The sequence below is a fragment of the Amphiura filiformis genome, chromosome 7, assembly GCF_039555335.1.
Source record: "Amphiura filiformis chromosome 7, Afil_fr2py, whole genome shotgun sequence".
In the NCBI taxonomy this organism is placed as follows: Eukaryota; Metazoa; Echinodermata; class Ophiuroidea; order Amphilepidida; family Amphiuridae; genus Amphiura; species Amphiura filiformis.
The window spans coordinates 62153222-62176619 of NC_092634.1; the positions used below are offsets into that span (position 1 = coordinate 62153222).

The 23398-nt window shown below is 39.3% G+C and overlaps 1 protein-coding gene across 1 annotated transcript in view; it reads left to right on the forward strand.

Annotated features, from left to right (window-relative positions):
• LOC140157442 (uncharacterized) overlaps positions 1-23398 on the forward strand; it is a 136668-nt gene that overhangs the window by 94711 nt on the left and 18559 nt on the right. The window contains exon 3 of the mRNA XM_072180644.1: positions 11526-11876. Within this exon, the coding sequence (XP_072036745.1) occupies positions 11526-11876 (351 nt within the window). The remainder of the gene's footprint in view (positions 1-11525; positions 11877-23398) is intronic.

Consider the following 23398-nt stretch of genomic DNA (forward strand, 5'->3'; position numbering starts at 1 on the left):
GTTGTACAGAAAAGGTTTAAATGTCGGGCTAAATAAAGGGTATAAAAACACTTTAATAATACTAAGTATTCATAAAAATATTTTAAAAACTTCATAACTTTAGAACCAAGTATGCTAGACCTTTTTGTCCAGGGGAAGTGAAGTCTACTGCATATCTAACGTTAGTGCGTCCAGTCCTAGAGTATGCTGCGTGTGCATGGGACCCATACAGGGCAGGACTCATAAAGAAGATTGAAATTGTGCAGAGAAAAGCTGCAAGATTTTGCACAGGGAATTACCAAAGAGAAAGTAGTGTCACTCAAATGCTGGAAGATCTCGGATGGGACACTCTAGCTGTCAGAAGGGAGAGAAATCGTTTAGCTATGTTTTACAGAATCCAAAATGAGTTGGTAGGAATCAACAAAGAAGCCTATATTCAAACTTCTTCTGCTGCGGGTTTGAGAAGAAACCACCACCTACATGTTGAAATTCCATTCATCAAGAAGGACGTCTATAAAAACTCATTTTTCCCAAGAACTGGAAGGGCATGGAATTCCCTCACTCAAACCACTATATCAGCCCCATCTTTAGATATCTTCAAGAAAAACCTCTAGCTTGCCGGTCACCAAATAGTTAGCGATTTGCGGTTTTCGCCCTGCTGACTACAACTTCAGAAGGTTCAGAAGGTTTTGGTGTTTTCAGTAAATGATAGCCTATTCTATGTATAATGTAATAATTACAGTTACTCAATTTTCAAAATGTCTCCTTTGGCCCCATGGACCAGGTCGTGTCACATATCCTCTTCAGAATATGTATAATTTTATATGTCAACTTTTTCCAGCCATGGCTTAATTCTGAATTGACACTTAATTTGGGTGTACTTTGTTTTGGGTTCAATCTCTATCATGCTATATTTTTCTAAATATAATGATAGATTTGTGTTTTAGCGTTTCATATTTGAAAGAACTAATGCAATATTTCGAAACTACAATTAATATATTAAGCATACATTTTGCTTTGTTAACGATGAAAATCCGTTCACAAATAAGGTTTTTAGGAACCATTCGACAGTAAACATTTTGAACAATTTTGCTCTATGAAAAAGGATACAATTGCACCCCTGCTGATCCGACTACTGATAAGCTGTCAACAAGCATTGACAAGTAAAGTGTGACCACTAATTAAACAATAATAATGAGCATTATCTGATCTGACCAGAGCTGGGTATAAATAGTGCAGGTGCCTACTACCAACACTAATTGATGTTGGGTGTGACACTAGTCGTTGGGGGGGGTACCAGTATAAATTGGGGTAGATAGTGGATTTGGTTTTATACATTTTTGGTACATGTAGATCAACATTTTCTGACCCTCACTTGAATTCATTATTGTGACTATTTTTAATATACTTTTGAATCTCATTAGGGCTAAACATCCATCTTCAAGTGGGTGAGTGGCAAATAACAACACATTTTACATTTCTAAGTACTTGCAATGCAAAATTATGAAACATGATCTTCGTCCATGGCGTTGTCTTTTTGAAGACATTTCTTGTTTGAGTTACGAAGGTCATTCAAAGTTCTACCTCCATCATCACATCTCTGTTATCTTGCTAGGATATTGAAATTGCCCATGATTATACTCGTACACCTTGGCTACAAAATAAAAGTTTAGTTTGTGGTTGTTTAGATGTGTTGGTTAAAGTCAAGGCAGATTTGATACGTCGGAAACGGTTCAAAACTGAAGCCAAAAGTGTAAGCATCATATTGTAGCTCCATAAAAATCTTTTTAAAATGCGGTTCTCCCATTGCTTATTAAGGATAAATATTTTGGTCCTATTTGAGCTTCCTGACATACCTTACTTTAAAATAAAATAAAACATGTTTTATATAAAAAGAAAACATCAAAGGGTTCAACAGACACAAATTTTACTGAATCTTGCCAAATATCGCTAATTAAAAATATTTCGCTGTATATGTTGTTATCATGGTTATATCAGTTCGGGGGCACTGCTAATTCAAAGACGTCTCCATAGGCGTAGATCCCGGGGGGGATGGGGGGATTTATCCCCCCCAATATTTGCCAGGGGGGGGGATGCTCCATACAATCATCCCCCCCCCCCCCAATGTTGACGCCTGAATATAGGTTTCTGACCAAATCATCTCATATTTGCCCATTTTAGCCCCAAAAGTGCAAATTTTTGCGCGCTTCGCCTGCATTTATTCCACTTTTGCACCATATTTAATCAGTTTAGCTTCAAAATAGGAAAATTTTTCGCGCGCTTCAAGCGCATTTGTAACATCAACTTATTCTGTCACCAAAAGGTGCTGGATTCACTATTCTTAAAGAATTTTTTTCAACACCATCCCCCCCCCCCCAATGTCAAAAAGAAATCTACGCCACTGGACGTCTCTGATATCAAAGACTCTTCAGTGCCGAGTCACCTGACAGTATCATAATTCAAAGACGTCTCATAAATCACATACTCCCTAGTCTCAAAAGCCAGCCGCAAACGATATTGTGAACGTGAACTGGCGCAACGGGAATAATTTTGCGAGTAGGCCTAATCAACATGATCAGGGATGTAGCTATAGCCTAATTAAGTGCCTGCTAGCTCCTGCTAATTTTACTATCCAATTTATGAATTAAATCGCGGGCTCGGGATACACGCTTTCTAGTGAACGTGAGAAATCGGAGAATGCTAAAAAAAGTGTTGCTCTTTTTCATAACTTTGAGCTTAAGGGCTGGGGTATGAACGTTTGGACAGTATTTATTGTGGGACATTAGAGCACATCAGACATATCAAATTGCATTCTGAATACGAAGAATGTCATTCTGATATCAAATAATTTTGATTTTTTGAAATTCGCAATTTAATACACATTTTATGGCAAATCATTAAAATTGATATTTTTGATATTTAACAGTACTTGAAGTAAACTTTACAAATCTGATGATTTATACTTAAAGTGTATGTAGGTGGGATGAAAAGCCGACGATCAATTGAAAATTTTGACCTTTCGTATTGAAGATATGGATTTTTTTTCCCAAAACACCCAAAAAATTAGGTCTTTTGGGAAAAAAATCCATATCTTCAATATGAAAGGTCCAAATTTTCAATTGACCGTCGGCTTTTCCTCCCTGCTACATACACTTTAAGAAAATTTCATTATATTTATATAATTTACTTCGAGGACTGTTATATATCAAAATTTGAAAAATATCAAATTTTTATAATTTGTCATAAAATTTGTATTATATTGTGATTTTCAAAAATGAAAAATATTTGATATCAGAAAGACATGCTTCGTATTAAGAATGCAATTCGATAGGTCTGATGTGCTCTAATGTCCCACAAAAAATACTGTCGAAACGCAATAAAATAAAACGCTCATTTTAGATCCCTTAAATGCTGCAGAATAACTTTGCTCCCTCGACGACATTTTGCAGACTTTCAATTCTCCGGACACATCAAAACTCAACACGTGGTGATGAATGCACCAAACTTTTACAATAATATTTCATAGAGTACTTATACTTGAACTGCAACATTATAGGGGGAGTAGAAAATTAATTGTTCAGGCCCGACTCATGGAAATAATTTCAACCAATACCAAGAAGAAACTAGAAACATTTTTTGTCACTGTTTCATTAAAACATTCTTATTTCTTAAAATTATTATCATCGTTATTACTAGAATTACTAGGCGTTTCCAGAATCCGGGACCGTTGGGGGCTGAACTACAAAAATTTCAAAAGGATGAACATCGACGCGGCAGCCCCGCTAGGGGTGTCTGAGGGGCGATGTGCCCCTCCCCCTCCGAATTAGTCATTTTTTCAATGTGAAAGCCCCAATGGAGCCATTTGGTGTAACATGTTTATTGGTTATTTTCGGCGCATATATTTTTTTACAAATTTCCAACTGAGCCGCGAATTTTAGTTTTAGGCCTATATGAACACACGTGCTCAATAATTCCTCCAATTCAGCCTAAGTTTAGGCTTTTCTGCTTTGACGCAAGGGGTGCTTGAGGGGATGTGCTATAGTAGGCCTATAGTCATTATATCTATGAAAGATAGGCCTATAATTCCTAACAAATTTCCTGCGGACCTGACTTCTGCATGGGTATAAACCTGCTCAATTAGGCCTATATGGATACTTGCAAGTTAGCCTTTTCTTTTTTGACGGAGAAGGGTGCCTGAGGGGGATATGCTCCCTCAGAAGTTGGAGATTTATTTTAAAAAGTTATGAAAGGCACAATAAAGTCATTTAGTGTAAAAGTTTACACTTATCATTCGTATTATTTTGGGCATAACAGATTTCAACGGACCCGACTTGTGAGGGGGATATTATCCTCAAACTAAAAGCCAATTGGTGCATCATTTTGCATTAGGCCCTATTATTAACTTATTTTTCCGACCATCATGATTAAGCATAGCCTATAGGCCATAATTATAACCATGTCATGATAATGCATAATATATGTATTTTAGAACGGATTTCCAGTGGATGCGACTTCCGTGTCACAAATTTCAAGCATGAACATAATTATGATGCGCAATGACTCAGAACGTTCCTCGTTTCTTCTTGTTTTCTTCCTTGTTTTCTTTCCACTTTTCCCCCTTCGTTTGCCTAAAAATCCCCGGATATTGAAATGAGCCTGGGTGGCTGTGGCAAAACTAAATTTTCAACCCAGTTTTGCTAGTATTTTGTCCTGATTTTTGTAACATTTTCGTCCCGGTATTGGCAGTTATTTTATATATGTTTTCAGTTGTCGGATATTTCTTTCAATTTTTGGGAAATCAGACCGAAAAAGTAGACCTTTTCCTTTTCCGCCCTTCAATTTTTTAGAGGGCACTATACTGCCCCACTGGCTATGCCCAGGCCCGTACGCAGAGTGGGGCCGTGCGGTGGGGCAAAAGTCCCCAAAAAAATCCTAATTTGCGACCGTAGCGTGCAAAAAAATGTTTTTTTATGCTTTTTAGTCAAAAAAAGGTCCAAAGTTTGTGAAGAAGGTCCACAAAATCGCCCCCTGGAAAACAAAAGAACCACTTTTTCAAAATCAGCACCCCCCCAAAAAAACGGGCCTGGCTATGCCACTGCTCTGTCACTCCCCCCTCTCTCCTCTTCTCTCTCTGTCTCCCTCATTTTTTTAAGACCCGGGCTGCAGGCCCCAAAGCCCCACTCCCTGGGCAGTGGGCACGCGCCTTTGTTGATCTATTTTGAGCCATAACATAACATACCCCTACCCCTATCAATAAAATACAAGTGTCCATATTTCTCCGAATTCATCCAATGCACGTGTGCAAGAGTCCCCGGGCAAGAGTCAGGCCACGAGGTTTAGCCTGAACGTTTCCGTAGGGGCCTACCATTTTCAAGTCATTTTTGAATATATTTTTGAAAAGGTGCCGCCACAATGCGTGCCAAAAATCGCGCCAAAAATCGCTCCCCTCCCTCCTCGTTGACTGGCCAAAAATTCATTGTTCCCTCCTTTTTTTGCCTTGCCAAAATATTCACTCCCCTCATGACTTGGGATTTTTTGTTACATTGTACTTTGGATTTGGGCCATAAATGGCTCGATTTTGCCAATCTATATCTAAGTGCTTTCTGGGACCATTTGTCAGAATTTGCACAGATAGATATGATGTTTGCACAGGCAGATATTTGCTAAACATAGGAAAGCATATTCCGATACAGTCACCTTCGTTCCGATGTGCTGCATCTAGTGCCGAGCTGTAAAAAAAGCACGACGTATGTGATATCACAGACCCCCGTATGTGAAATCACTGACCCGTCTTTGATATCAGAGACGTCTTTGAATTAGCAGTGCCCCCGAACTGATATAGGCCTATTCAGAAACTGGGGTTCCCTAATATCACGAATATCCATTTTAACTTATAAACCACTTAATACGACTTGAAGCAGCAAGTGCTCATTCGATCTATGAAAAAGGGCCATATGAAGGCTATTCTGAACGTGTATCGATTTTGTTGTTCAACAGACACGATACACAGTAAAACTGTTGATCTATCTTCAAGCATTAGAATTTGATTTATTGAAATTACACATTATCATATTCTTACATCTTGGCTACAAAATAAAAAAGTTATTTGATTAAAATGATTATGATTTTTTGTTTATATGTGATGGTTAAATGCAAGAATGAAGTTGTAAATGACATGTTTAACGACTTGGTATGGCTCAGAAAATGCTAGATTTTGGTGCTTTAGACGTAAAACTATATTTTGTTTTCAATGGTAGGTTAAAGTAAACATATTATGGAATCCAAAAAAAAAAAAAAAAAAAACTGAAAAACAAAATCGTTACAGATTATCTCTGAAAAAATACTGATTTGCCCTCGTTTCATCTTTTTTCTGTTTCGGGAGCTCTATTGTTCAGAAACGAAAACGCAAGGGATTATGTGAATTGGTCTGCTCCTTAAATTCATTGAAGTACCAATCAGCTGATTTCAATAGGTAGATACCTGCCGATAGGTCTTTGATCTGCTATGCAATTGGTAAACTTTAGCAGTAGGCCTATGATCAACATGCACAAATTTATATAAACTCATCACTCTTTTACTCGCCCTCCTCTCCTCCTCCTCTCCCTCTCCTCTCCTCTCCTCTCCTCTCCTCTCCTCCCTCTCCTCTCTCCTCTCTCCTCTCCTCTCCTCTCTCTCTCCTCCTCTCCTCTCCTCCCTCTCCTCTCTCCCTCTCCTCTCCTCCTCCTCCCTCTCCTCTCTCCTCCTCTCCTCCTCTCTCCCTCCTCTCCTCTCTCTCCTCTCCTCTCCTCTCCTCCTCTCCTCTCCTCTCCTCTCCTCTCCTCCTTTCCTCCCCCTCTCCTCTCCTCTCCTCTCCTCTCCTCTCCTCCTCTCCCCCCCTTCCCCCTCCCCTTCACCAGATCATCTACGCGTCTCATCATCACCACTCTCTCAAATAATATACATTTAAAATAGATTTGAGTCTGGCAATTTTGCCTGAAGCAATTATCAGATTACCAATTCCAATGAAAGAAATCCTATTAGTTTCACTTCGACGCACTTCTCTGGTGTTGTATATTACCAAGTTTTAAGGTGTATTTGGGACGAAAATAATTCCCCATTTAATCGCTACATAATCATAATATGACCGATTTTTGCGCGATTGCACGAACAAGTATACGTAATTCTTGGCAACACTGATTACTATTGATTGATTTATATTAATTATGTTAATGTATTATTTCGACGCTGGGCTATTTTCACGATCTACTCCCGCTTAGGCTGGAGTACCTATACACCCAACGCAAGTCAATTGAAGCCGTACAATTTATAGCGAATTTACGACCGTAAAATTTAGACACTTCTTTTGTCTAGATTAGCATCAACCCTCTCATCTCACGTTTTTCATGTCAGAAATTAACATAATTCCCGAAACCGAAACAGAAGTTATCTTCGTTCAACTTTTCTGTAGTCAACAAAAGACTAGAATAAAAGGATTGTTCACACGTACCATGCTAACACTTCAAAATAACAATGCGATCCGAAACCGAAACCGGAAACCGAAACAGAAAAGTTGAAAGGACCCTTGGTATGTCTGACGAAAGTCGCAGTCGGCCATTTCGAGATACGGCGATTCAAAATTGGCACGTAAGGTGTGCTGGAGGTAGAAATTTTTAAATGACTGTCGTACATTGGATGAATTATTTGCACAATTAAGGAAAAGCTGTTTTTCTCAAAAAGTCAAAAGTGGATGTAAAGGCTTTTTCCACAAAGCTCTTCATTTGTCAACAAGATTGGAACAATTTCAAATTTGTACACCTGTTTGGCCAATATGCATGCCTAGAGTTCATTAAGGTGTGCAGGAGGACTTTCGGATAGCCCCACAAGAAGAATCCCAGTGGTGTAAGATCAGGAGATCTTGGGAACCATTCCACTTGGTGATTCAAAGCAATCACACGATTGCCATACAATTCTGCAAGGAGTTCTGTCAATTACTGAAAGAAAGTGAAACGTGTGCTATTCCTGTTTCGACTTTAATTGACTTTGTGCAACTGCATTTTTACTCGGCTCACAAAAATAGCCACTAAGATGCTAGTTCATTATTAATGGTCATACGCCAGTGTTTTTACATTTGTTTAGAGCTATCAACTCACAATATTTGCAAATTTGAAAGACACTAATATTATTTTCTTTACAATTACCATACTCTTACATTACTGGTAAATTCTGGTTGAAATCCATACACCCCCGTATCGAAATTGGAAATGACCTTAAGGGCTGGGGTATGAACGTTTGGACAGTATTTATTGTGGGACATTAGAGCACATCAGACATATCGAAACGCATTCTGAATACGAAGAATGTCCTTCTGATATCAAATAATTTTGATTTTTTGAAATTCGCAATGTAATACACATTTTATGGCAAATCGTTAAAAATTGATATTTTTGATATTCAACAGTACTCGAAGTAAACTTTATAAATCTGATGATTTATACTTAACGTGTATGTAGGTGGGATGAAATGCCGACGATCAATTGAAAATTTTGACCTTTCGTATTGAAGATATGGATTTTTTTCCCAAACACCAAAAAAAATAGGTCTTTTGGGAAAAAAATCCATATCTTCAATATGAAAGGACAAAATTTTCAATTGATCGTCGGCTTTTCCTCCCAGCTACATACACTTTAAGAATATATCATTAGATTTATAAAATTTACTTCGAGGACTGTTATATAGGAGCCTATCAAAATTTGAAAAATATCAAATTTTTATAATTTGTCATAAAATTTGTATTATATCGTGATTTTCAAAAATGAAAATTATTTGATATCAGAAAGACATTATACGTATTCAGAATGCAATTCGATACGTCTGCGGTGCTCTCATGTCCCATAAAAATACTGTCGAAACGCTCTAAACGCCCATTTCAGATCCCTTAAGGACTGTGCAATAATTATGAGCCGGAGGGAGGGGATTTCAAATTGCGTACCAAAATTGCTTGCACCCCCTCTCGCCTGCCAAAAATCGCTTGCCCTAAACCCCCTGGGCTGCCAAAACTGCCAATTTGGCAAGATTGCACTGATCATTTCATAGCGAGCGTGTTGAAGAATCCAAATATCACAGATATACTTTTGTAGGTCCCGTTGTTCTTGAGTTATGTTTTAAAGAGGGCTGAAACTCGGCTCACGGAAAAAGCTAGCCACTGAGTCCTTATCAATGGTCATACATCAGTGATTTAACCCCGGGGGGCACTTCAATATGAAATGGATATAGGTGTAGGGCTGGCACTTTCGCACTGACTAAGTGGCAATCGGTTAGAGTAAAATGTAAAAAAATATGGGGTCATTGGGTGAGAGCATGATTTTTGGCATTCGGGGAGAGCAAAATGTAAAAAATATGGGGTCATTGGGTGAGAACATGGCCCTTTTTTAAATGGAATCTTTGGGTGAGAGCCTAAACAGCACCACAGAAAAAAAAAAAATTCAAGTTCTAAATGGCTTTAAATTGCTTTGTTTTTTCAAAATAAGTAACAAAATCAGTTATAAATGAAAGTTACTGGTCAAATTGAACTTGTAAGGGTCTTTGGGTGACATATCGACGCTGAAAAAGGGGGTCTTAACAGCCCTACATACGCGTCACCTCCAAAGTGGAGTGCCCCCGGATTTAACATTTGAGTCAGCTATCAACTAAAGCATTTTTGATTAAGTGCAATTTTCAAACTGTTTACTTTATTTTGATACATACTGTAATGTTCAGGGGCTGTGCAATAATTATGAGCCCTAGAGGAGGGTAAAATGGGGGGGGGGATTTTTGGCCAACCAAAGGGGGGGGGGCAGTGATTTTGTCATATTCATGGGACGCCTTTTAAATAAAACACTCTATTAAAGCTGGCATAAGAAAACAGTACGGAAACGCATAAATGTGCAATTTTTTTGCTTCATGCTGCGCTCGCAATATATAGCAAGATCATTAAGGTTTGCAACTTGGGATCCAAAAATACTTGGCATGTGCAAAAGGGGGTGGGCCGGGCAGGCCGGGAGGAGGGGCAAGTGATTTTTGGTTGGCCGAGTGGGGGGGGGGGCAAGTGATTTTGGGTAGGCCGTTTGGAAATTGTACCCCCGGGGTGACACTAAAAACATTTTCCTTACAATTACCACTGTACTGGTAAGTTCTGGTTAAAATGCATACAAGGTATGGTTTATTTTATCTTACGTTGTTTCAATGTGTAGTAATAGACTTTTAAATATGAAAAGGTGTTCGGGATTACCCCACTCTCCCTATAGTGTCCTCTTCATTTACTTACGTCATTCAGCCCGCTGCCGTTGAAAATCAATTTCGCTTCGAACGGGGGAAGGACCCGTACGAGCCCGAATTTTACCGACACATTTTCTCTTTTTTTAAGGAGAAATACGAATACAAAAAATTGCAACGAGTGTCAACATGTAATTTAATAATGTTTTTCTTCGAATGTTTTTGTAATAGATATTCCTAAGCCTTTCAGAGCGTCTTATTTTAAAAACGCCCCATGAATCGCTTGCCTCCCCCTATCGGCTTGGCAAAAATTGCTCCCCCCTTTCGGCTCAACAAAAATCCACCCCCCCCCAATTTTACCCTCCCACTGGGGCTCATAATTATTGCACAGCCCCTTAAACACAGGGGATGCAGATTTCACATGGAGTCGCCTACTCGGGTAACCCACATTCGGGTAACCCTCACTCTCTGTTTGTTGTTTTGCTGTTATTGTATTGTTGTATTTTGAATGAAATAAAGACTGATTGATTGATTGATTGATTGAAAGATTAAACTCTGTCCAGGGGATGTGTGGATTTCAACCGGAAGAGCCCATTCAAGATTGTATCAGATTTGTATTTATGAGGTTACAGAAGATAAGAGGAAATAACCAATTCTTTAAGAATTCTTTTAAAACACTTTTAAATGAGGAGCAGGCAGAAATATGTGCAACATTTCCTTGTACGTCTAGCTATTAATAGGGATAACCATCAACATTTCATGTTGCCCCTATTGCTACAAAAAAAGATTGTTTTCTGCATAGAACTCATCAACAGAAGAATTTTGGTGGTTAAATGGTCAAAATCGGTCAAAAACTTTTCGAATTATGAATTTTCAAAGTTTCCCATTCTGACCGGTCATTGGAACGAAATAAAATGACAAGGTCCAAAAATAGCAATTGGGAGCAAAATTGGCATAAGCATATATTTACCTTTATATATGTTCTTTATTTTAACATATATGCAAACATGAAACAAGCATATTGTGAAAGTATCAAAGGGGTTTCTTATGAAATAGCACTTTACTAGTCAATGGCATAAATATTTTTTTCAAACCTAGGCATTGAAATCATGCATTTAGAGATCAATTTAGAAATGTCTGTGCAAGCAGCGCACAGTTGAGCTCCCTGCATGTCTATGGGAGTGTTCTAATCAAGTTCATGGTTCATTGGTCATCCCTACTATTAATGGTACTTTAATGGGCACTGCAGAAAGGTCGTATTTGTGATAGTACAAGCGCATGTGAGTAAAACAGACAAATTTTGTCTTTTCTTTCAGACAGCGATCCAAAACCAGAACTACGGCTAGTCGGTGGAACCAGTACTTATTCAGGACGTGTTGAAATTAATTTATTTGGTTCTTGGGGAACCATGTGTATAAGTGATAGCAGAACTTTTACCGCGCCTGCTATTATACATGAAGCCAAGGTAGTATGCCGCCACTTGGGATTGCCATATAAAGAAGCACATGTTATTTCCAACGTGTTTGGTGAAGGCAGTGGAAGTGTTGCCTATTCCGATATAGTTTGCAACGGAGACGAAAGGAGAATCGACTTCTGTGAACACATTGAGTTACCCAGCTCAGGCTGCAGTCACTCTGATGACATTGGAGTCGTTTGCACAAATCATAGTAAGTTACACTGCTACATGTAAACGGAAGGTGATCGGAAAATATATGATTTATCGTCCTGAATTTTATGTCCTGTTACCAGGGTTTATTAAGTTAGGCGTCGAATCGCCTAATTTATTTATTTCTTGTCATTTCTTCTTCTTCTTCTTCTTCTTCTTCTTCTTCTTCGTCTTCGTCTTCTTCTTCTTCTTCTTCTTCTTCTTCTTCTTCTTCTTCTTCTTCTTCTTCTTCTTCTTCTTCTTCTTCTTCTTCTTCTTCTTCTTCTTCTTCGTCTTCTTCTTCTTCTTCTTCTTCTTCTTCTTCTTCTTCTTCTTCTTCGTCTTCTTCTTCTTCTTCTTCTTCTTCTTCTTCTTCTTCTTCTTCTTCTTCTTCTTCTTCTTCTTCGTCTTCTTCGTCTTCTTCTTCTTCTTCTTCTTCTTCTTCTTCTTCTTCTTCTTCTTCTTCTTCTTCTTCTTCTTCGTCGTCGTCGTCGTCGTCGTCGTCGTCGTCGTCGTCGTCGTCGTCGTCGTCGTCGTCGTCGTCTTCTTCTTCGTCTTCTTCTTCGTCTTGAACTGAACTTGAAATGCATTGATCCTTATGACATTCTTATCATGTGTAAAATATTTTAAAATTCATTAAAGGTCATTGGGGTCATACAATGGTCAACGGTCAAGTTTTCAAAATGCTCCATTGAGCTGAAATTTAAATGCAATGATCCTTGTGACATTCTAAACATGTTTAAAATATTTTTAAATTCATCTAAGGTCATTAAGGGGTCAAAGATCAAGTTTTCAAAAAATCAGCTTTCCACGATCCAGGTATGTTAAAACGGTCATTAAAGAAAAAGTCATATTAAAATAAATCCTATCCAGTACAGTAGGCCTATTGTGGCATGATCAGCTCAGGTAATCAAAATCGTCCGCCTAACTTACCTCGTGCTCTTTGCAAAGGGCACAATTGAAGAGATTTGTTTCAAAACCCCTTACATCCACTTGTCCAATTTTGAGAACACATCAAAAAATCATTTAAAAAATCACTGATAGGGCCTATATGGGGGTTTGCAACAAAAGCAGTTTTTGGCGGGATGCTCGTTCTACCCAAGCATCCCGCCAAAACTTGCTTTTGTTGCAAAACCCCTTATGTCAGTGATCTTTTTTTATGATTATTTGATGTGTCCTCAGAATTGGGCAAGTGGATGTAATGAGTTTTGAAACAAAGCTCTTTAATTGTCGTAGTTGCCATTTATTTCTTCTTTCTTTCTTTCTTCTCACAATTTGCTACTCCTTCCACATCCTTGATCGGATTTCGACCAAACTTTAATAGTCACAAGTAGTATTGGGTAGCTGGCTACAAAAGTTATGGGTTGTTCAACGTCACGAGGTCATCCAGGGTTACAGGGGTCAAAAAGGTCATTTTAACCGAAAATGCTACTCCCCGGTGCTGCTACTCCTACAGATTGCATAGCATGGTCACGTTACTCTACAAAAGTTATGGGTTTACATGTCAATTTGGGGTCATTATAGGTCACGGATCAAACATTAGGTCAGGTTTTCAAAATGCTCCAATTGAGCTGAAATTTGAATGCAATGATCCTTATGACATTCTAATATTTGCCTAACTTACCTCGTGCCCTTTGAAAGGGCACAGGTGTCCTAGTTTCTATTTCTTTTTATTGGTTGGAAAAAATATAGGTTGGTTTTGGAGCAACGCTAGTATCACCTCAACGCGAGCTATTCAAAGCCATGCATGTCTGCATCATTCCTCGCATAGTCCAGGCCCTAGCTAGAACCCGGCCTACACCGGATAGGGCAGAGATTTTGACACTTGATTTGGGTTATTGGACCTTTGAGGTTAAAGAATCACGGAGGTGCTTTTGCGAAAGCGGCTGCGAATTCGAGAGTTCAAGATGGCCGCCGGCGGCCATTTTGAAAATTTTAAATTTTAGTTTTCACTCAATATTCATGTGTAATACATCATTCTATAGGTTTTTGCATACAAGGAATCAATTTCTGACATTATTTTTATGATTGAAGGTCAGTATAACATGTTTACATTCAAAATGGCCGCCGAATGGTTGCCAAAAGATGGGGTTTTCATTAAAATGCATTTAGAATTCAATATTTTAACTTATTTGATGTTAAAAATAACCATGGGATGCTGATATTATGGTCAGTTGTCTATGTCATTTCTATCATCTCCTAGATATGTTTAAAAATCAAAATGGCTGCCAAAATGGCCGCCAAAATAGTCTTTTTTTCATTAAAATGTGTTACAGGAGTATTATAAAGTACCAGATTTACAATGAAATGGTGCCAAACATTGTGTTCTTTTGTATTCAAAGTATCCCTCTGGTAAAGGGGTAACAATATGACATCGGCATCAATTAATATTATCTCATATGGGCATGTAAACATTCAAAATGGCCGCCAAAATGGCTGCAAAACATGATTTTTTCATTAAAATGGTATTTAAAACAGCATTTTAATAGATGTTGTGTTAAATATTTCCATGGAACGCTGATATAATGTTAAAGGGATATTTCTATCCCAATTTCTTCCTGCTCATGTGTTTTTACATTCATAAAAGAATCTTAAATCCTAAATTTCATGCAAATCGGACATTCCGTTGGCGAATTATGGACTATAACATACCGTATATTTCAATGGTCCATAGGATTGTGTGTTATACTTTCGTTGGCGACAGAATAAAATTCAAAATCGAACATGTTGGCCGGTTTCTCTGGAAAGGGAATATATTTGCAAGATTCCTCTTGCACATGATCATTATGCACCTAGTATATAAGGGGTCCCGTTGGTATGAGCATGCCGGCAGAATCATTTTACGACAGAATGTTAACCATATGCCATGAAGCTAAAAAAATGACATCTCCTGTAAAAAACTGGTATCTTGAAAGTTGGTGTAACAGTCATTTAAAAGAATATGACTGTTACACCAACATCCAAAATATTATTTTGGTGGCCAAGTTGAATTTTAAACATGCCCAATTACCCATAAGTCCATGCTGTTTTCCTATTACTGCTATGCTATAATGATTATGTGCGAAAATACTCTCCTTTTATGGCACCATCCCTTGAAAACCAGATACTTAGTGTCGCTGTAACAGATTTTGATGAAAAAATAATATTTTGGTGGCCATTTTGGGAGTCACTTTTATTTCTTTGAACTTACCCATGGGATAATTTTGAATGACATATTTTACGTTACCCTTCTGCCACAAAGATATTTTTGGATCTCGAAGAAAGCACTCATGTGGCACCATTTCCTTCAAAAATCAGATAAATTACATGTTGTTGAGACATAATATTATCAATTTAAAAACTACTTGCATGGTCATTTTGGAGAAAAAAAAGAAAGGAAAGAAAGCACTATTGTTGCACATAATACATTATGTAAATTGTAAGTTGCTGGAAGGTATGGGTCTTGCTTAAAATGCCATATAGTTGAAAGCTTTCCATCCTGTTTCTGTTTTGCGGAATTTGATGGAAAACAAAAAATAGACTATGGGGCAGGTTGGCCCACTTGTGCTGGGGCAGGTTGCCCCCATTGTGTTTATGGGCAAGAGTTATGCATACTTTCTCCATTTCACCCATTTTGTGTCAAATGAAGCAAAATACAATTTACACACCAACACTAGTCAGTTCCATGGATAAAATTGTTCAAAGGCGGAGTATAGTACAAAAAAATCTATATTGTTGTCCTATTTGAGCACTTTTTGACTGGAAATAGCAATATTTCAATATCATATTTCTTTATAATTGGGAATTTGTACATAAAAAGTAATTCATCACTCAGAATAGTTAATAATGAACAAAAAAGTCAATTACAATTGTTATCCACAGCCTTTCAGTTTTTCGTTATGGGTTTTATAAGATGATTGGTTAACGTTATTTCCTTGATTTTAGCTATTTCCTCAAGAATGACCCATGATGGCGCAAAATGAATTTTATTTTTGATTATCTTGGAACTATGATAGGTGATATCTTACCGCAGTTGTAACTTTAGAATGTTTTATTGGAAAGAAATATGGCAATAACACACGGTTGTGCATAGAGGGCCAACCTGCCCCGTTTGGTGGGCCAACCTGCCCCGGCCTGGTTAATTTTCTTTTCGCTCTCTCCTACAACTACTATAACGGGATCTGCATTAAAGTCACAGAGCCATATAAATTTGTTAGCATTTACCTAGAGTAAACAGCTCTCAAGTATCAAATTGATCATGAGAGCCTCCTAACCCACAAACTGAGCTCTCCAGATAAGTGGGGGAAAAGGGGGCCAACCTGTCCCGGTCTCCCTTACTAGGTGCATAATGATCATGTGCAAAAGGAATCTTGCAAATTTATCTTATAAATTTATAATTTATATCTAGAGAAACGGGCCGAAATGTTCGATTTTGAATTTCATTCTGTCGACAACGAAAGTATCACACACAATCCTATGGACCATTGAAATATATGTTATAGCCCATAATTCGCCAACTGAATGTCCGATTTGCATGAAAATTTGGGTTTAGGTTTCTTTCATGAATGTAAAAACACATGAGCAGGAAGAAATTGGGATAGAAATACTCCTTTAACATTATATCAGCGTTCAATGAAAATATTTAACACAACATCTATTAAAATGCTGTTTTAAATATCATTTTAATGAAAAAATCATGTTTTTGCAGCCATTTTGGCGGCCATTTTGAATGTTTACATGCCCATGAGATCATATTAATTGATGCTGATGTCATATTTTTACCCCTTTACCAGAGAGATACTTTGAATACAAAAGAACACAATGTTTGGCACCATTTCATTGTAAATCTGGTACTTCATAATACTCCTGTAACACATTTTAATGAAAAAAGACGATTTTGGCGGCCATTTTGGCAGCCATTTTGATTTTTACACATATCCAGGAGATGATAGAAATGACATAGACAACTGACCATAATATCAGCAACCCATGGTTATTTTTAACATCAAATAAGTTAAAATATTGAATTCTAAATACATTTTAATGAAAACCCCATCTTTTGGCAACCATTTGGCAGCCATTTTGAATGTAAACATGTTATACTGACCTTCAATCATAAAAATAATGTCAGAAATTGATTCCTTGTATTCAAAAACCTATAGAATGATGTATTACACATGAATATTGAGTGAAAACTAAAATTTAAAATTTTCAAAATGTCCGCCGGCGGCCATCTTGGATTTCTCGAATTCGCAGCCGCTTTCGCAAAAGCACCTCTGTGATTCGTTAACCTCAAAGGTCCAATAACCCAAATCAAGTGTCAAAATCTCTGCCCTATCCGGTGTAGGCCGGGTTCTAGCTAGGGCCAGGACTATGGGTGATATCACGCGACAACGGGATCTGCATTAATACGTTTCAATGTGATATCTGGGGATGCACATTACATCCATAAAGCTGAATTTATACTCGATCGCCGAGCGATTGCGATGAAATGCTTTTGAAAAGCGATGGGCAATCGCCGAATTTTGCAATGCATCGCTCATCGCTTTTGCATTTATACTTACCACGGCGATAGCGATTGCAGATGACAATTAAAATAATAAATGCCACAAAATACAATTTTAAAACATCGGTTGCTGTCAATAATTATTTTCGGAATTGAGTCATCATCAAAAGTTAAATCGAGAAAGGTAAATTAATTAGCAAAATAATAATCCAGTTAGTTGTATATGATTGGTTGACGCATTAACGTGTCAAGCGATATCGCTGGGAAGTTGACATTTCTTCCAACTCGCAAAAGCGACGTCGTTTTTGCCTCAGCGATTTGAATGGATTGATCGGCTCGACGCTCTGGAAATGTAAGTATACACTGGGCATGCGTGAGAATCGCTTTTCTGCAAAAGCGATCGAGTATAAATTCAGCTTAAGGGGTACTACACCCTGTGGTAAATTTGTGACTATTTTTGCATTTTTCTCAAAAAATAAGAATATACTGGTAACAAAAGTTATATATATTATTGGGGCAAGGAATCCAATTACTACACTGTCCTTTGGACACAGGGTGTTGAGATGCGTCTAGTGCATTAGCGAGGTAGATTAGTAGTAGCATGTAGTTTAGTGCTTGCAAATTTCTGCTTTCAGCTTCTGCCGCTGGCTAGCCATAAGGCGAAACGGGAAGCAAAGTACGTAAGCCTTCTCCTGCCAGTACATAGCCTCTCCTACATCAAGACTCTTACAGTGCCTCCCAGCGACAACACACGGTAACTGGGTACCCCATGGCCCCAGGCGAAACTGTAAGGGATCTCGGAGCAGCTTTGGGCCCCAGAGATGCGGCGTGCAGGCCCACCGGCGTGTGGACATGCCCTGGCGCCCATCAACCAAGCCCCAGCTATGGGTCAAATAGCTGAGGTAGTTCACTACCTCAGGCGGTTTTTAGATACAATCTCTTGTCTCCGACAGAAGGGCGTTTCATAATAGTTAATACTCTATGGATACGGTCAGTGAACACAAGCAGGGAGTCCTGAGTCCTGTACAACTTACCACATCTGGTTGGAGATGATAGAAATGACATAGACAACTGACCATAATATCAGCAACCCATGGTTATTTTTAACATCAAATAAGTTAAAATATTGAATTCTAAATACATTTTAATGAAAACCCCATCTTTTGGCAACCATTTGGCAGCCATTTTGAATGTAAACATGTTATACTGACCTTCAATCATAAAAATAATGTCAGAAATTGATTCCTTGTATTCAAAAACCTATAGAATGATGTATTACACATGAATATTGAGTGAAAACTAAAATTTAAAATTTTCAAAATGGCCGCCGGCGGCCATCTTGGATTTCTCGAATTCGCAGCCGCTTTCGCAAAAGCACCTCTGTGATTCGTTAACCTCAAAGGTCCAATAACCCAAATCAAGTGTCAAAATCTCTGCCCTATCCGGTGTAGGCCGGGTTCTAGCTAGGGCCAGGACTATGGGTGATATCACGCGACAACGGGATCTGCATTAATACGTTTCAATGTGATATCTGGGGATGCACATTACATCCATAAAGCTGAATTTATACTCGATCGCCGAGCGATTGCGATGAAATGCTTTTGAAAAGCGATGGGCAATCGCCGAATTTTGCAATGCATCGCTCATCGCTTTTGCATTTATACTTACCACGGCGATAGCGATTGCAGATGACAATTAAAATAATAAATGCCACAAAATACAATTTTAAAACATCGGTTGCTGTCAATAATTATTTTCGGAATTGAGTCATCATCAAAAGTTAAATCGAGAAAGGTAAATTAATTAGCAAAATAATAATCCAGTTAGTTGTATATGATTGGTTGACGCATTAACGTGTCAAGCGATATCGCTGGGAAGTTGACATTTCTTCCAACTCGCAAAAGCGACGTCGTTTTTGCCTCAGCGATTTGAATGGATTGATCGGCTCGACGCTCTGGAAATGTAAGTATACACTGGGCATGCGTGAGAATCGCTTTTCTGCAAAAGCGATCGAGTATAAATTCAGCTTAAGGGGGTACTACACCCCTGTGGTAAATTTGTGACTATTTTTGCATTTTTCTCAAAAAATAATAACACACTGGTAACAAAAGTTATATATATTATTGGGGCAAGGAATCCAATTACTACACTGTCCTTTGGACACAGGGTGTTGAGATGCGTCTAGTGCATTAGCGAGGTAGATTAGTAGTAGCATGTAGTTTAGTGCTTGCAAATTTCTGCTTTCAGCTTCTGCCGCTGGCTAGCCATAAGGCGAAACGGGAAGCAAAGTACGTAAGCCTTCTCCTGCCAGTACATAGCCTCTCCTACATCAAGACTCTTACAGTGCCTCCCAGCGACAACACACGGTAACTGGGTACCCCATGGCCCCAGGCGAAACTGTAAGGGATCTCGGAGCAGCTTTGGGCCCCAGAGATGCGGCGTGCAGGCCCACCGGCGTGTGGACATGCCCTGGCGCCCATCAACCAAGCCCCAGCTATGGGTCAAATAGCTGAGGTAGTTCACTACCTCAGGCGGTTTTGAGATACAATCTCTTGTCTCCGACAGAAGGGCGTTTCATAATAGTTAATACTCTATGGATACGGTCAGTGAACACAAGCAGGGAGTCCTGAGTCCTGTACAACTTACCACATCTGGTTGGAGACGGAAGTGGTAAGAGTGAAGGGCGTTGATAAAATGATTTCTCATTATTATACAGCGGCCACAAGACAACTGTGAGAAGGCAAACTCTTATGTTAAACCATTCTGTAGGAGTTGCGACCGCAGAATTAAGCAGCAAAAAAACTATGACAGCAAACCTAAACTACACTAGGGTTAGAGTCCCTACAAAAACACCAACTCCTGGAGCTGACACGGATTCTGAGAAATCAAATGATGGCTTGTCCTCAAAGCCGCAAGGAAGGGACAAGGCTGACATATGTGGAAGCAAAAGGAGTAACCTTATGAACTGCAAGAAAATTGTCACAATCTCCACCATGAATGTGAGAACCATCAGAGAACAAAGATGCAGCGAGGAACTAGTGTGCAGCTTAATGGCATACAACATAGACATCCTGGGGATACAAGAAACATCGTATAGTCCACAAGGAACCAGTCAGATATGAGAACATACTTGGCCAAACGCTAATTACAACTTCAGCAGTCAGAAATAGAGCAGGTGCAGCAACTGGCGGAGTTGGCATCGTTCTCAGTTCTAGTACAAAAAGCTCACTAGCTAGCGTGACACAACACACAGACCGTATCCTGGCTGCCAACTTTCAGGGTAACCCAGCAACAACCGTAATAGTTACCTATTGTCCAACTAACGTGGACAATGAAGACAACATTGAAGCACATTATGACAACTTAAGAAGAGCCATTGATTCCATCCCAGCTCACAATGTCCTTGTTATAGTAGGAGACTTCAATGGTAGAGTTGGAACTGGAGATGCAAATTATACCTATCATGACACAACCAACAGAAATGGAAAGTATAATTATGGTAGATTTGGCAATTGAGAAAAACCTCATTATTGCTAATACCTACTTCCGAAAGAGGAATGGAAAGCTGTGGACGTACATGAGCCCAACGGGAAGCAAATATCAACTGGACTATGTTCTGATTCGGAAAAAGTGGAAGAACAGCTTGCTGAACGCTGAAGCTTATAGCACCTTTTCCAGCATAGGATCTGATCATAGGATTGTATCAGCAAGGATCAGACTAAGTCTAAGAAAGAGCAAGGCTTTGTCAAGAAAGAAACACTACGACTGGAGGGTACTGTGTTCAAACAACAAGTTACAGCAGCAATACACAATTGAGGTACGCAACAGATTCCAGCCTCTAGAAGACATCAATGAAAATGCAACCGAGCGATATGAGAGATTCATAAGCGCCACTGCAGAAGCAACAGAGATCAGGAAGGCATGCTTCTCAAGTGATCACAGAGTAACAACTGCAAGACAGAAAACCAAGAAGGCTTATGAGACATATCAAGAATGCACAACCGAAGACAACAGGCTCAGTTATAATCCGGCAAAGTCTGAACTAGCAGGAGCCTATAATCAGGCAATAGAGGATGATCTCAACATCAAGCTGAGAGAAGTTAAAATGGCTCATGACAACTGTAAACACAGTCAGAGTTGGAGACTGATTAATGACATTACAGGAAGAAAATCGTCAATGAGGGGCCAGCTGAAAGGAGACACTCAGATGGAAAGGGTTAACAACTGGTATCATCATTTCAAAGACCTACTAGGAAGTTCCCCAGATATAGAGGGAGAAGATGATACTATAGAGCCCATCACAGATGATCTCACGATTGAGGTTGGTCCTTTTAGCCATGAAGAATACACAAAGGCAAAGACAGCAATAGCAGAGGGAAAGAGTAGTGGAGAAGACGGCATCCCACCAGAAGTCCTAAAGAGATGTGACCTGGATGACCTGGTGCTAGGATTTTGCAACGATGCATTGCTGAAAGAAAGAATGCCTGATCAGTGGTCTATTCTTAACATAATCCCAATACCAAAGTCAGGAGACCTAAGTCAAGGAAGTAATTACCGTGGCATCAGCCTATCCTCAATAGTGGCCAAAACCTTCAATAGGTTGATACTCAACAGGATAAGACCCAAAGTTGATGGACTTCTGAGAAACAACCAGAATGGCTTCAGAGTGGGAAGAACTACTGTCAGCCACATACTGGCTCTTAGAAGGATAATAGAGGGAGTGAAGGCCAAAAATCTACCAGCCATTATCACATTCATTGACTTCCGAAAAGCCTTCGACACTATTCACCGAGGCAAGATGCTACAAATCCTCAGAGCCGATGGGATACTTGTGGATGCCATTGGAAGGACATACAAGAAAACCAAAGCCAAAGTGATCTCCCCTGATGGAGAAACTGAGCTGTTTGACACCGTAGCCGGCGTTCTACAAGGAGATACACTTGCCCCGTATCTGTTTGTGATAGTGCTTGACTATGCCTTGAGAGTGGTTATAGATGGCAAGGAAGAAGCACTAGGATTCCAGCTTGAAAGGAGAAAGAGCAGACGAGTTGGGCCAGAAGTTGTAACCGACCTGGACTTCGCTGATGACATCGCCCTACTGTCAGAAGAAATAAAACAAGCTCAGGAACTGCTGCAAAGGGTAGAAGCATCAGTAGGAAGAGTTGGATTAAAGATGAATGCCACCAAGACAAAGTTCATGTCCTTTAACCAAGATCAGCAAGTTAACATCTGCACAAATAATGGTACAAAGCTAGACGAAGTGAAAGACTTCAAATACCTCGGAGCATGGATGGCTAGCACAGAGCATGATGTCAAAACACAGAAAGGCAGTTGCTTGGAGAGCATGCAACATAACAGCCTAAGTAAGATCTGGAAGTCTGCTCTACCAAAGAATTTCAAACTGAGGGTCTTCAGCGCAACAGTGGAGTCTGTGTTAACGTACGGATGTGAAGCCTGGACCATAACTCCCAAACTATCTAAAGAGCTGGACGGCTGTTACACCCGTATGCTTAGGGCAGTGTACAACATTCATTGGAAACAGCACATAAGCAACAAAGAGTTGTATGGAGACCTCCCAAGGCTCTCGGAGAAGATCAGAGAAAGGAGAACACGCTTCGCTGGCCACTGCTTCAGGAGCAAGTGTGAACCTGTCGCCAACCTGATAAACTGGGCACCCAAACATGGAACAAGAAACCCTGGTAGACCACCCCTTACATATGTAGATGTACTCAAGCAAGACACTGGACTGGAAGCATCTGACCTGGGAACGGCGATGCAGGACAGGAGGATATGGAGAGCTGTCGTGGTTCGGGAAAACCACCCGAAGTAAGCAAGCAAGTAAGCAAGCAAGTAAGCACACTGAAATTTCAGTGACTCAAGACAAGCAGTTCGGTATATATGATAGGAAATGAGGTACATCATTGCAGTACCTTATTTCTTATCATAAATAACATACCGCTTGGCTTGGATCACTGAAATTCCAGTGTAGTAATTGGATTCCTTGCCCAAATAATATACATAACTGTATGTTACCAGTGTGTTCCCAGCAAACACAAAAC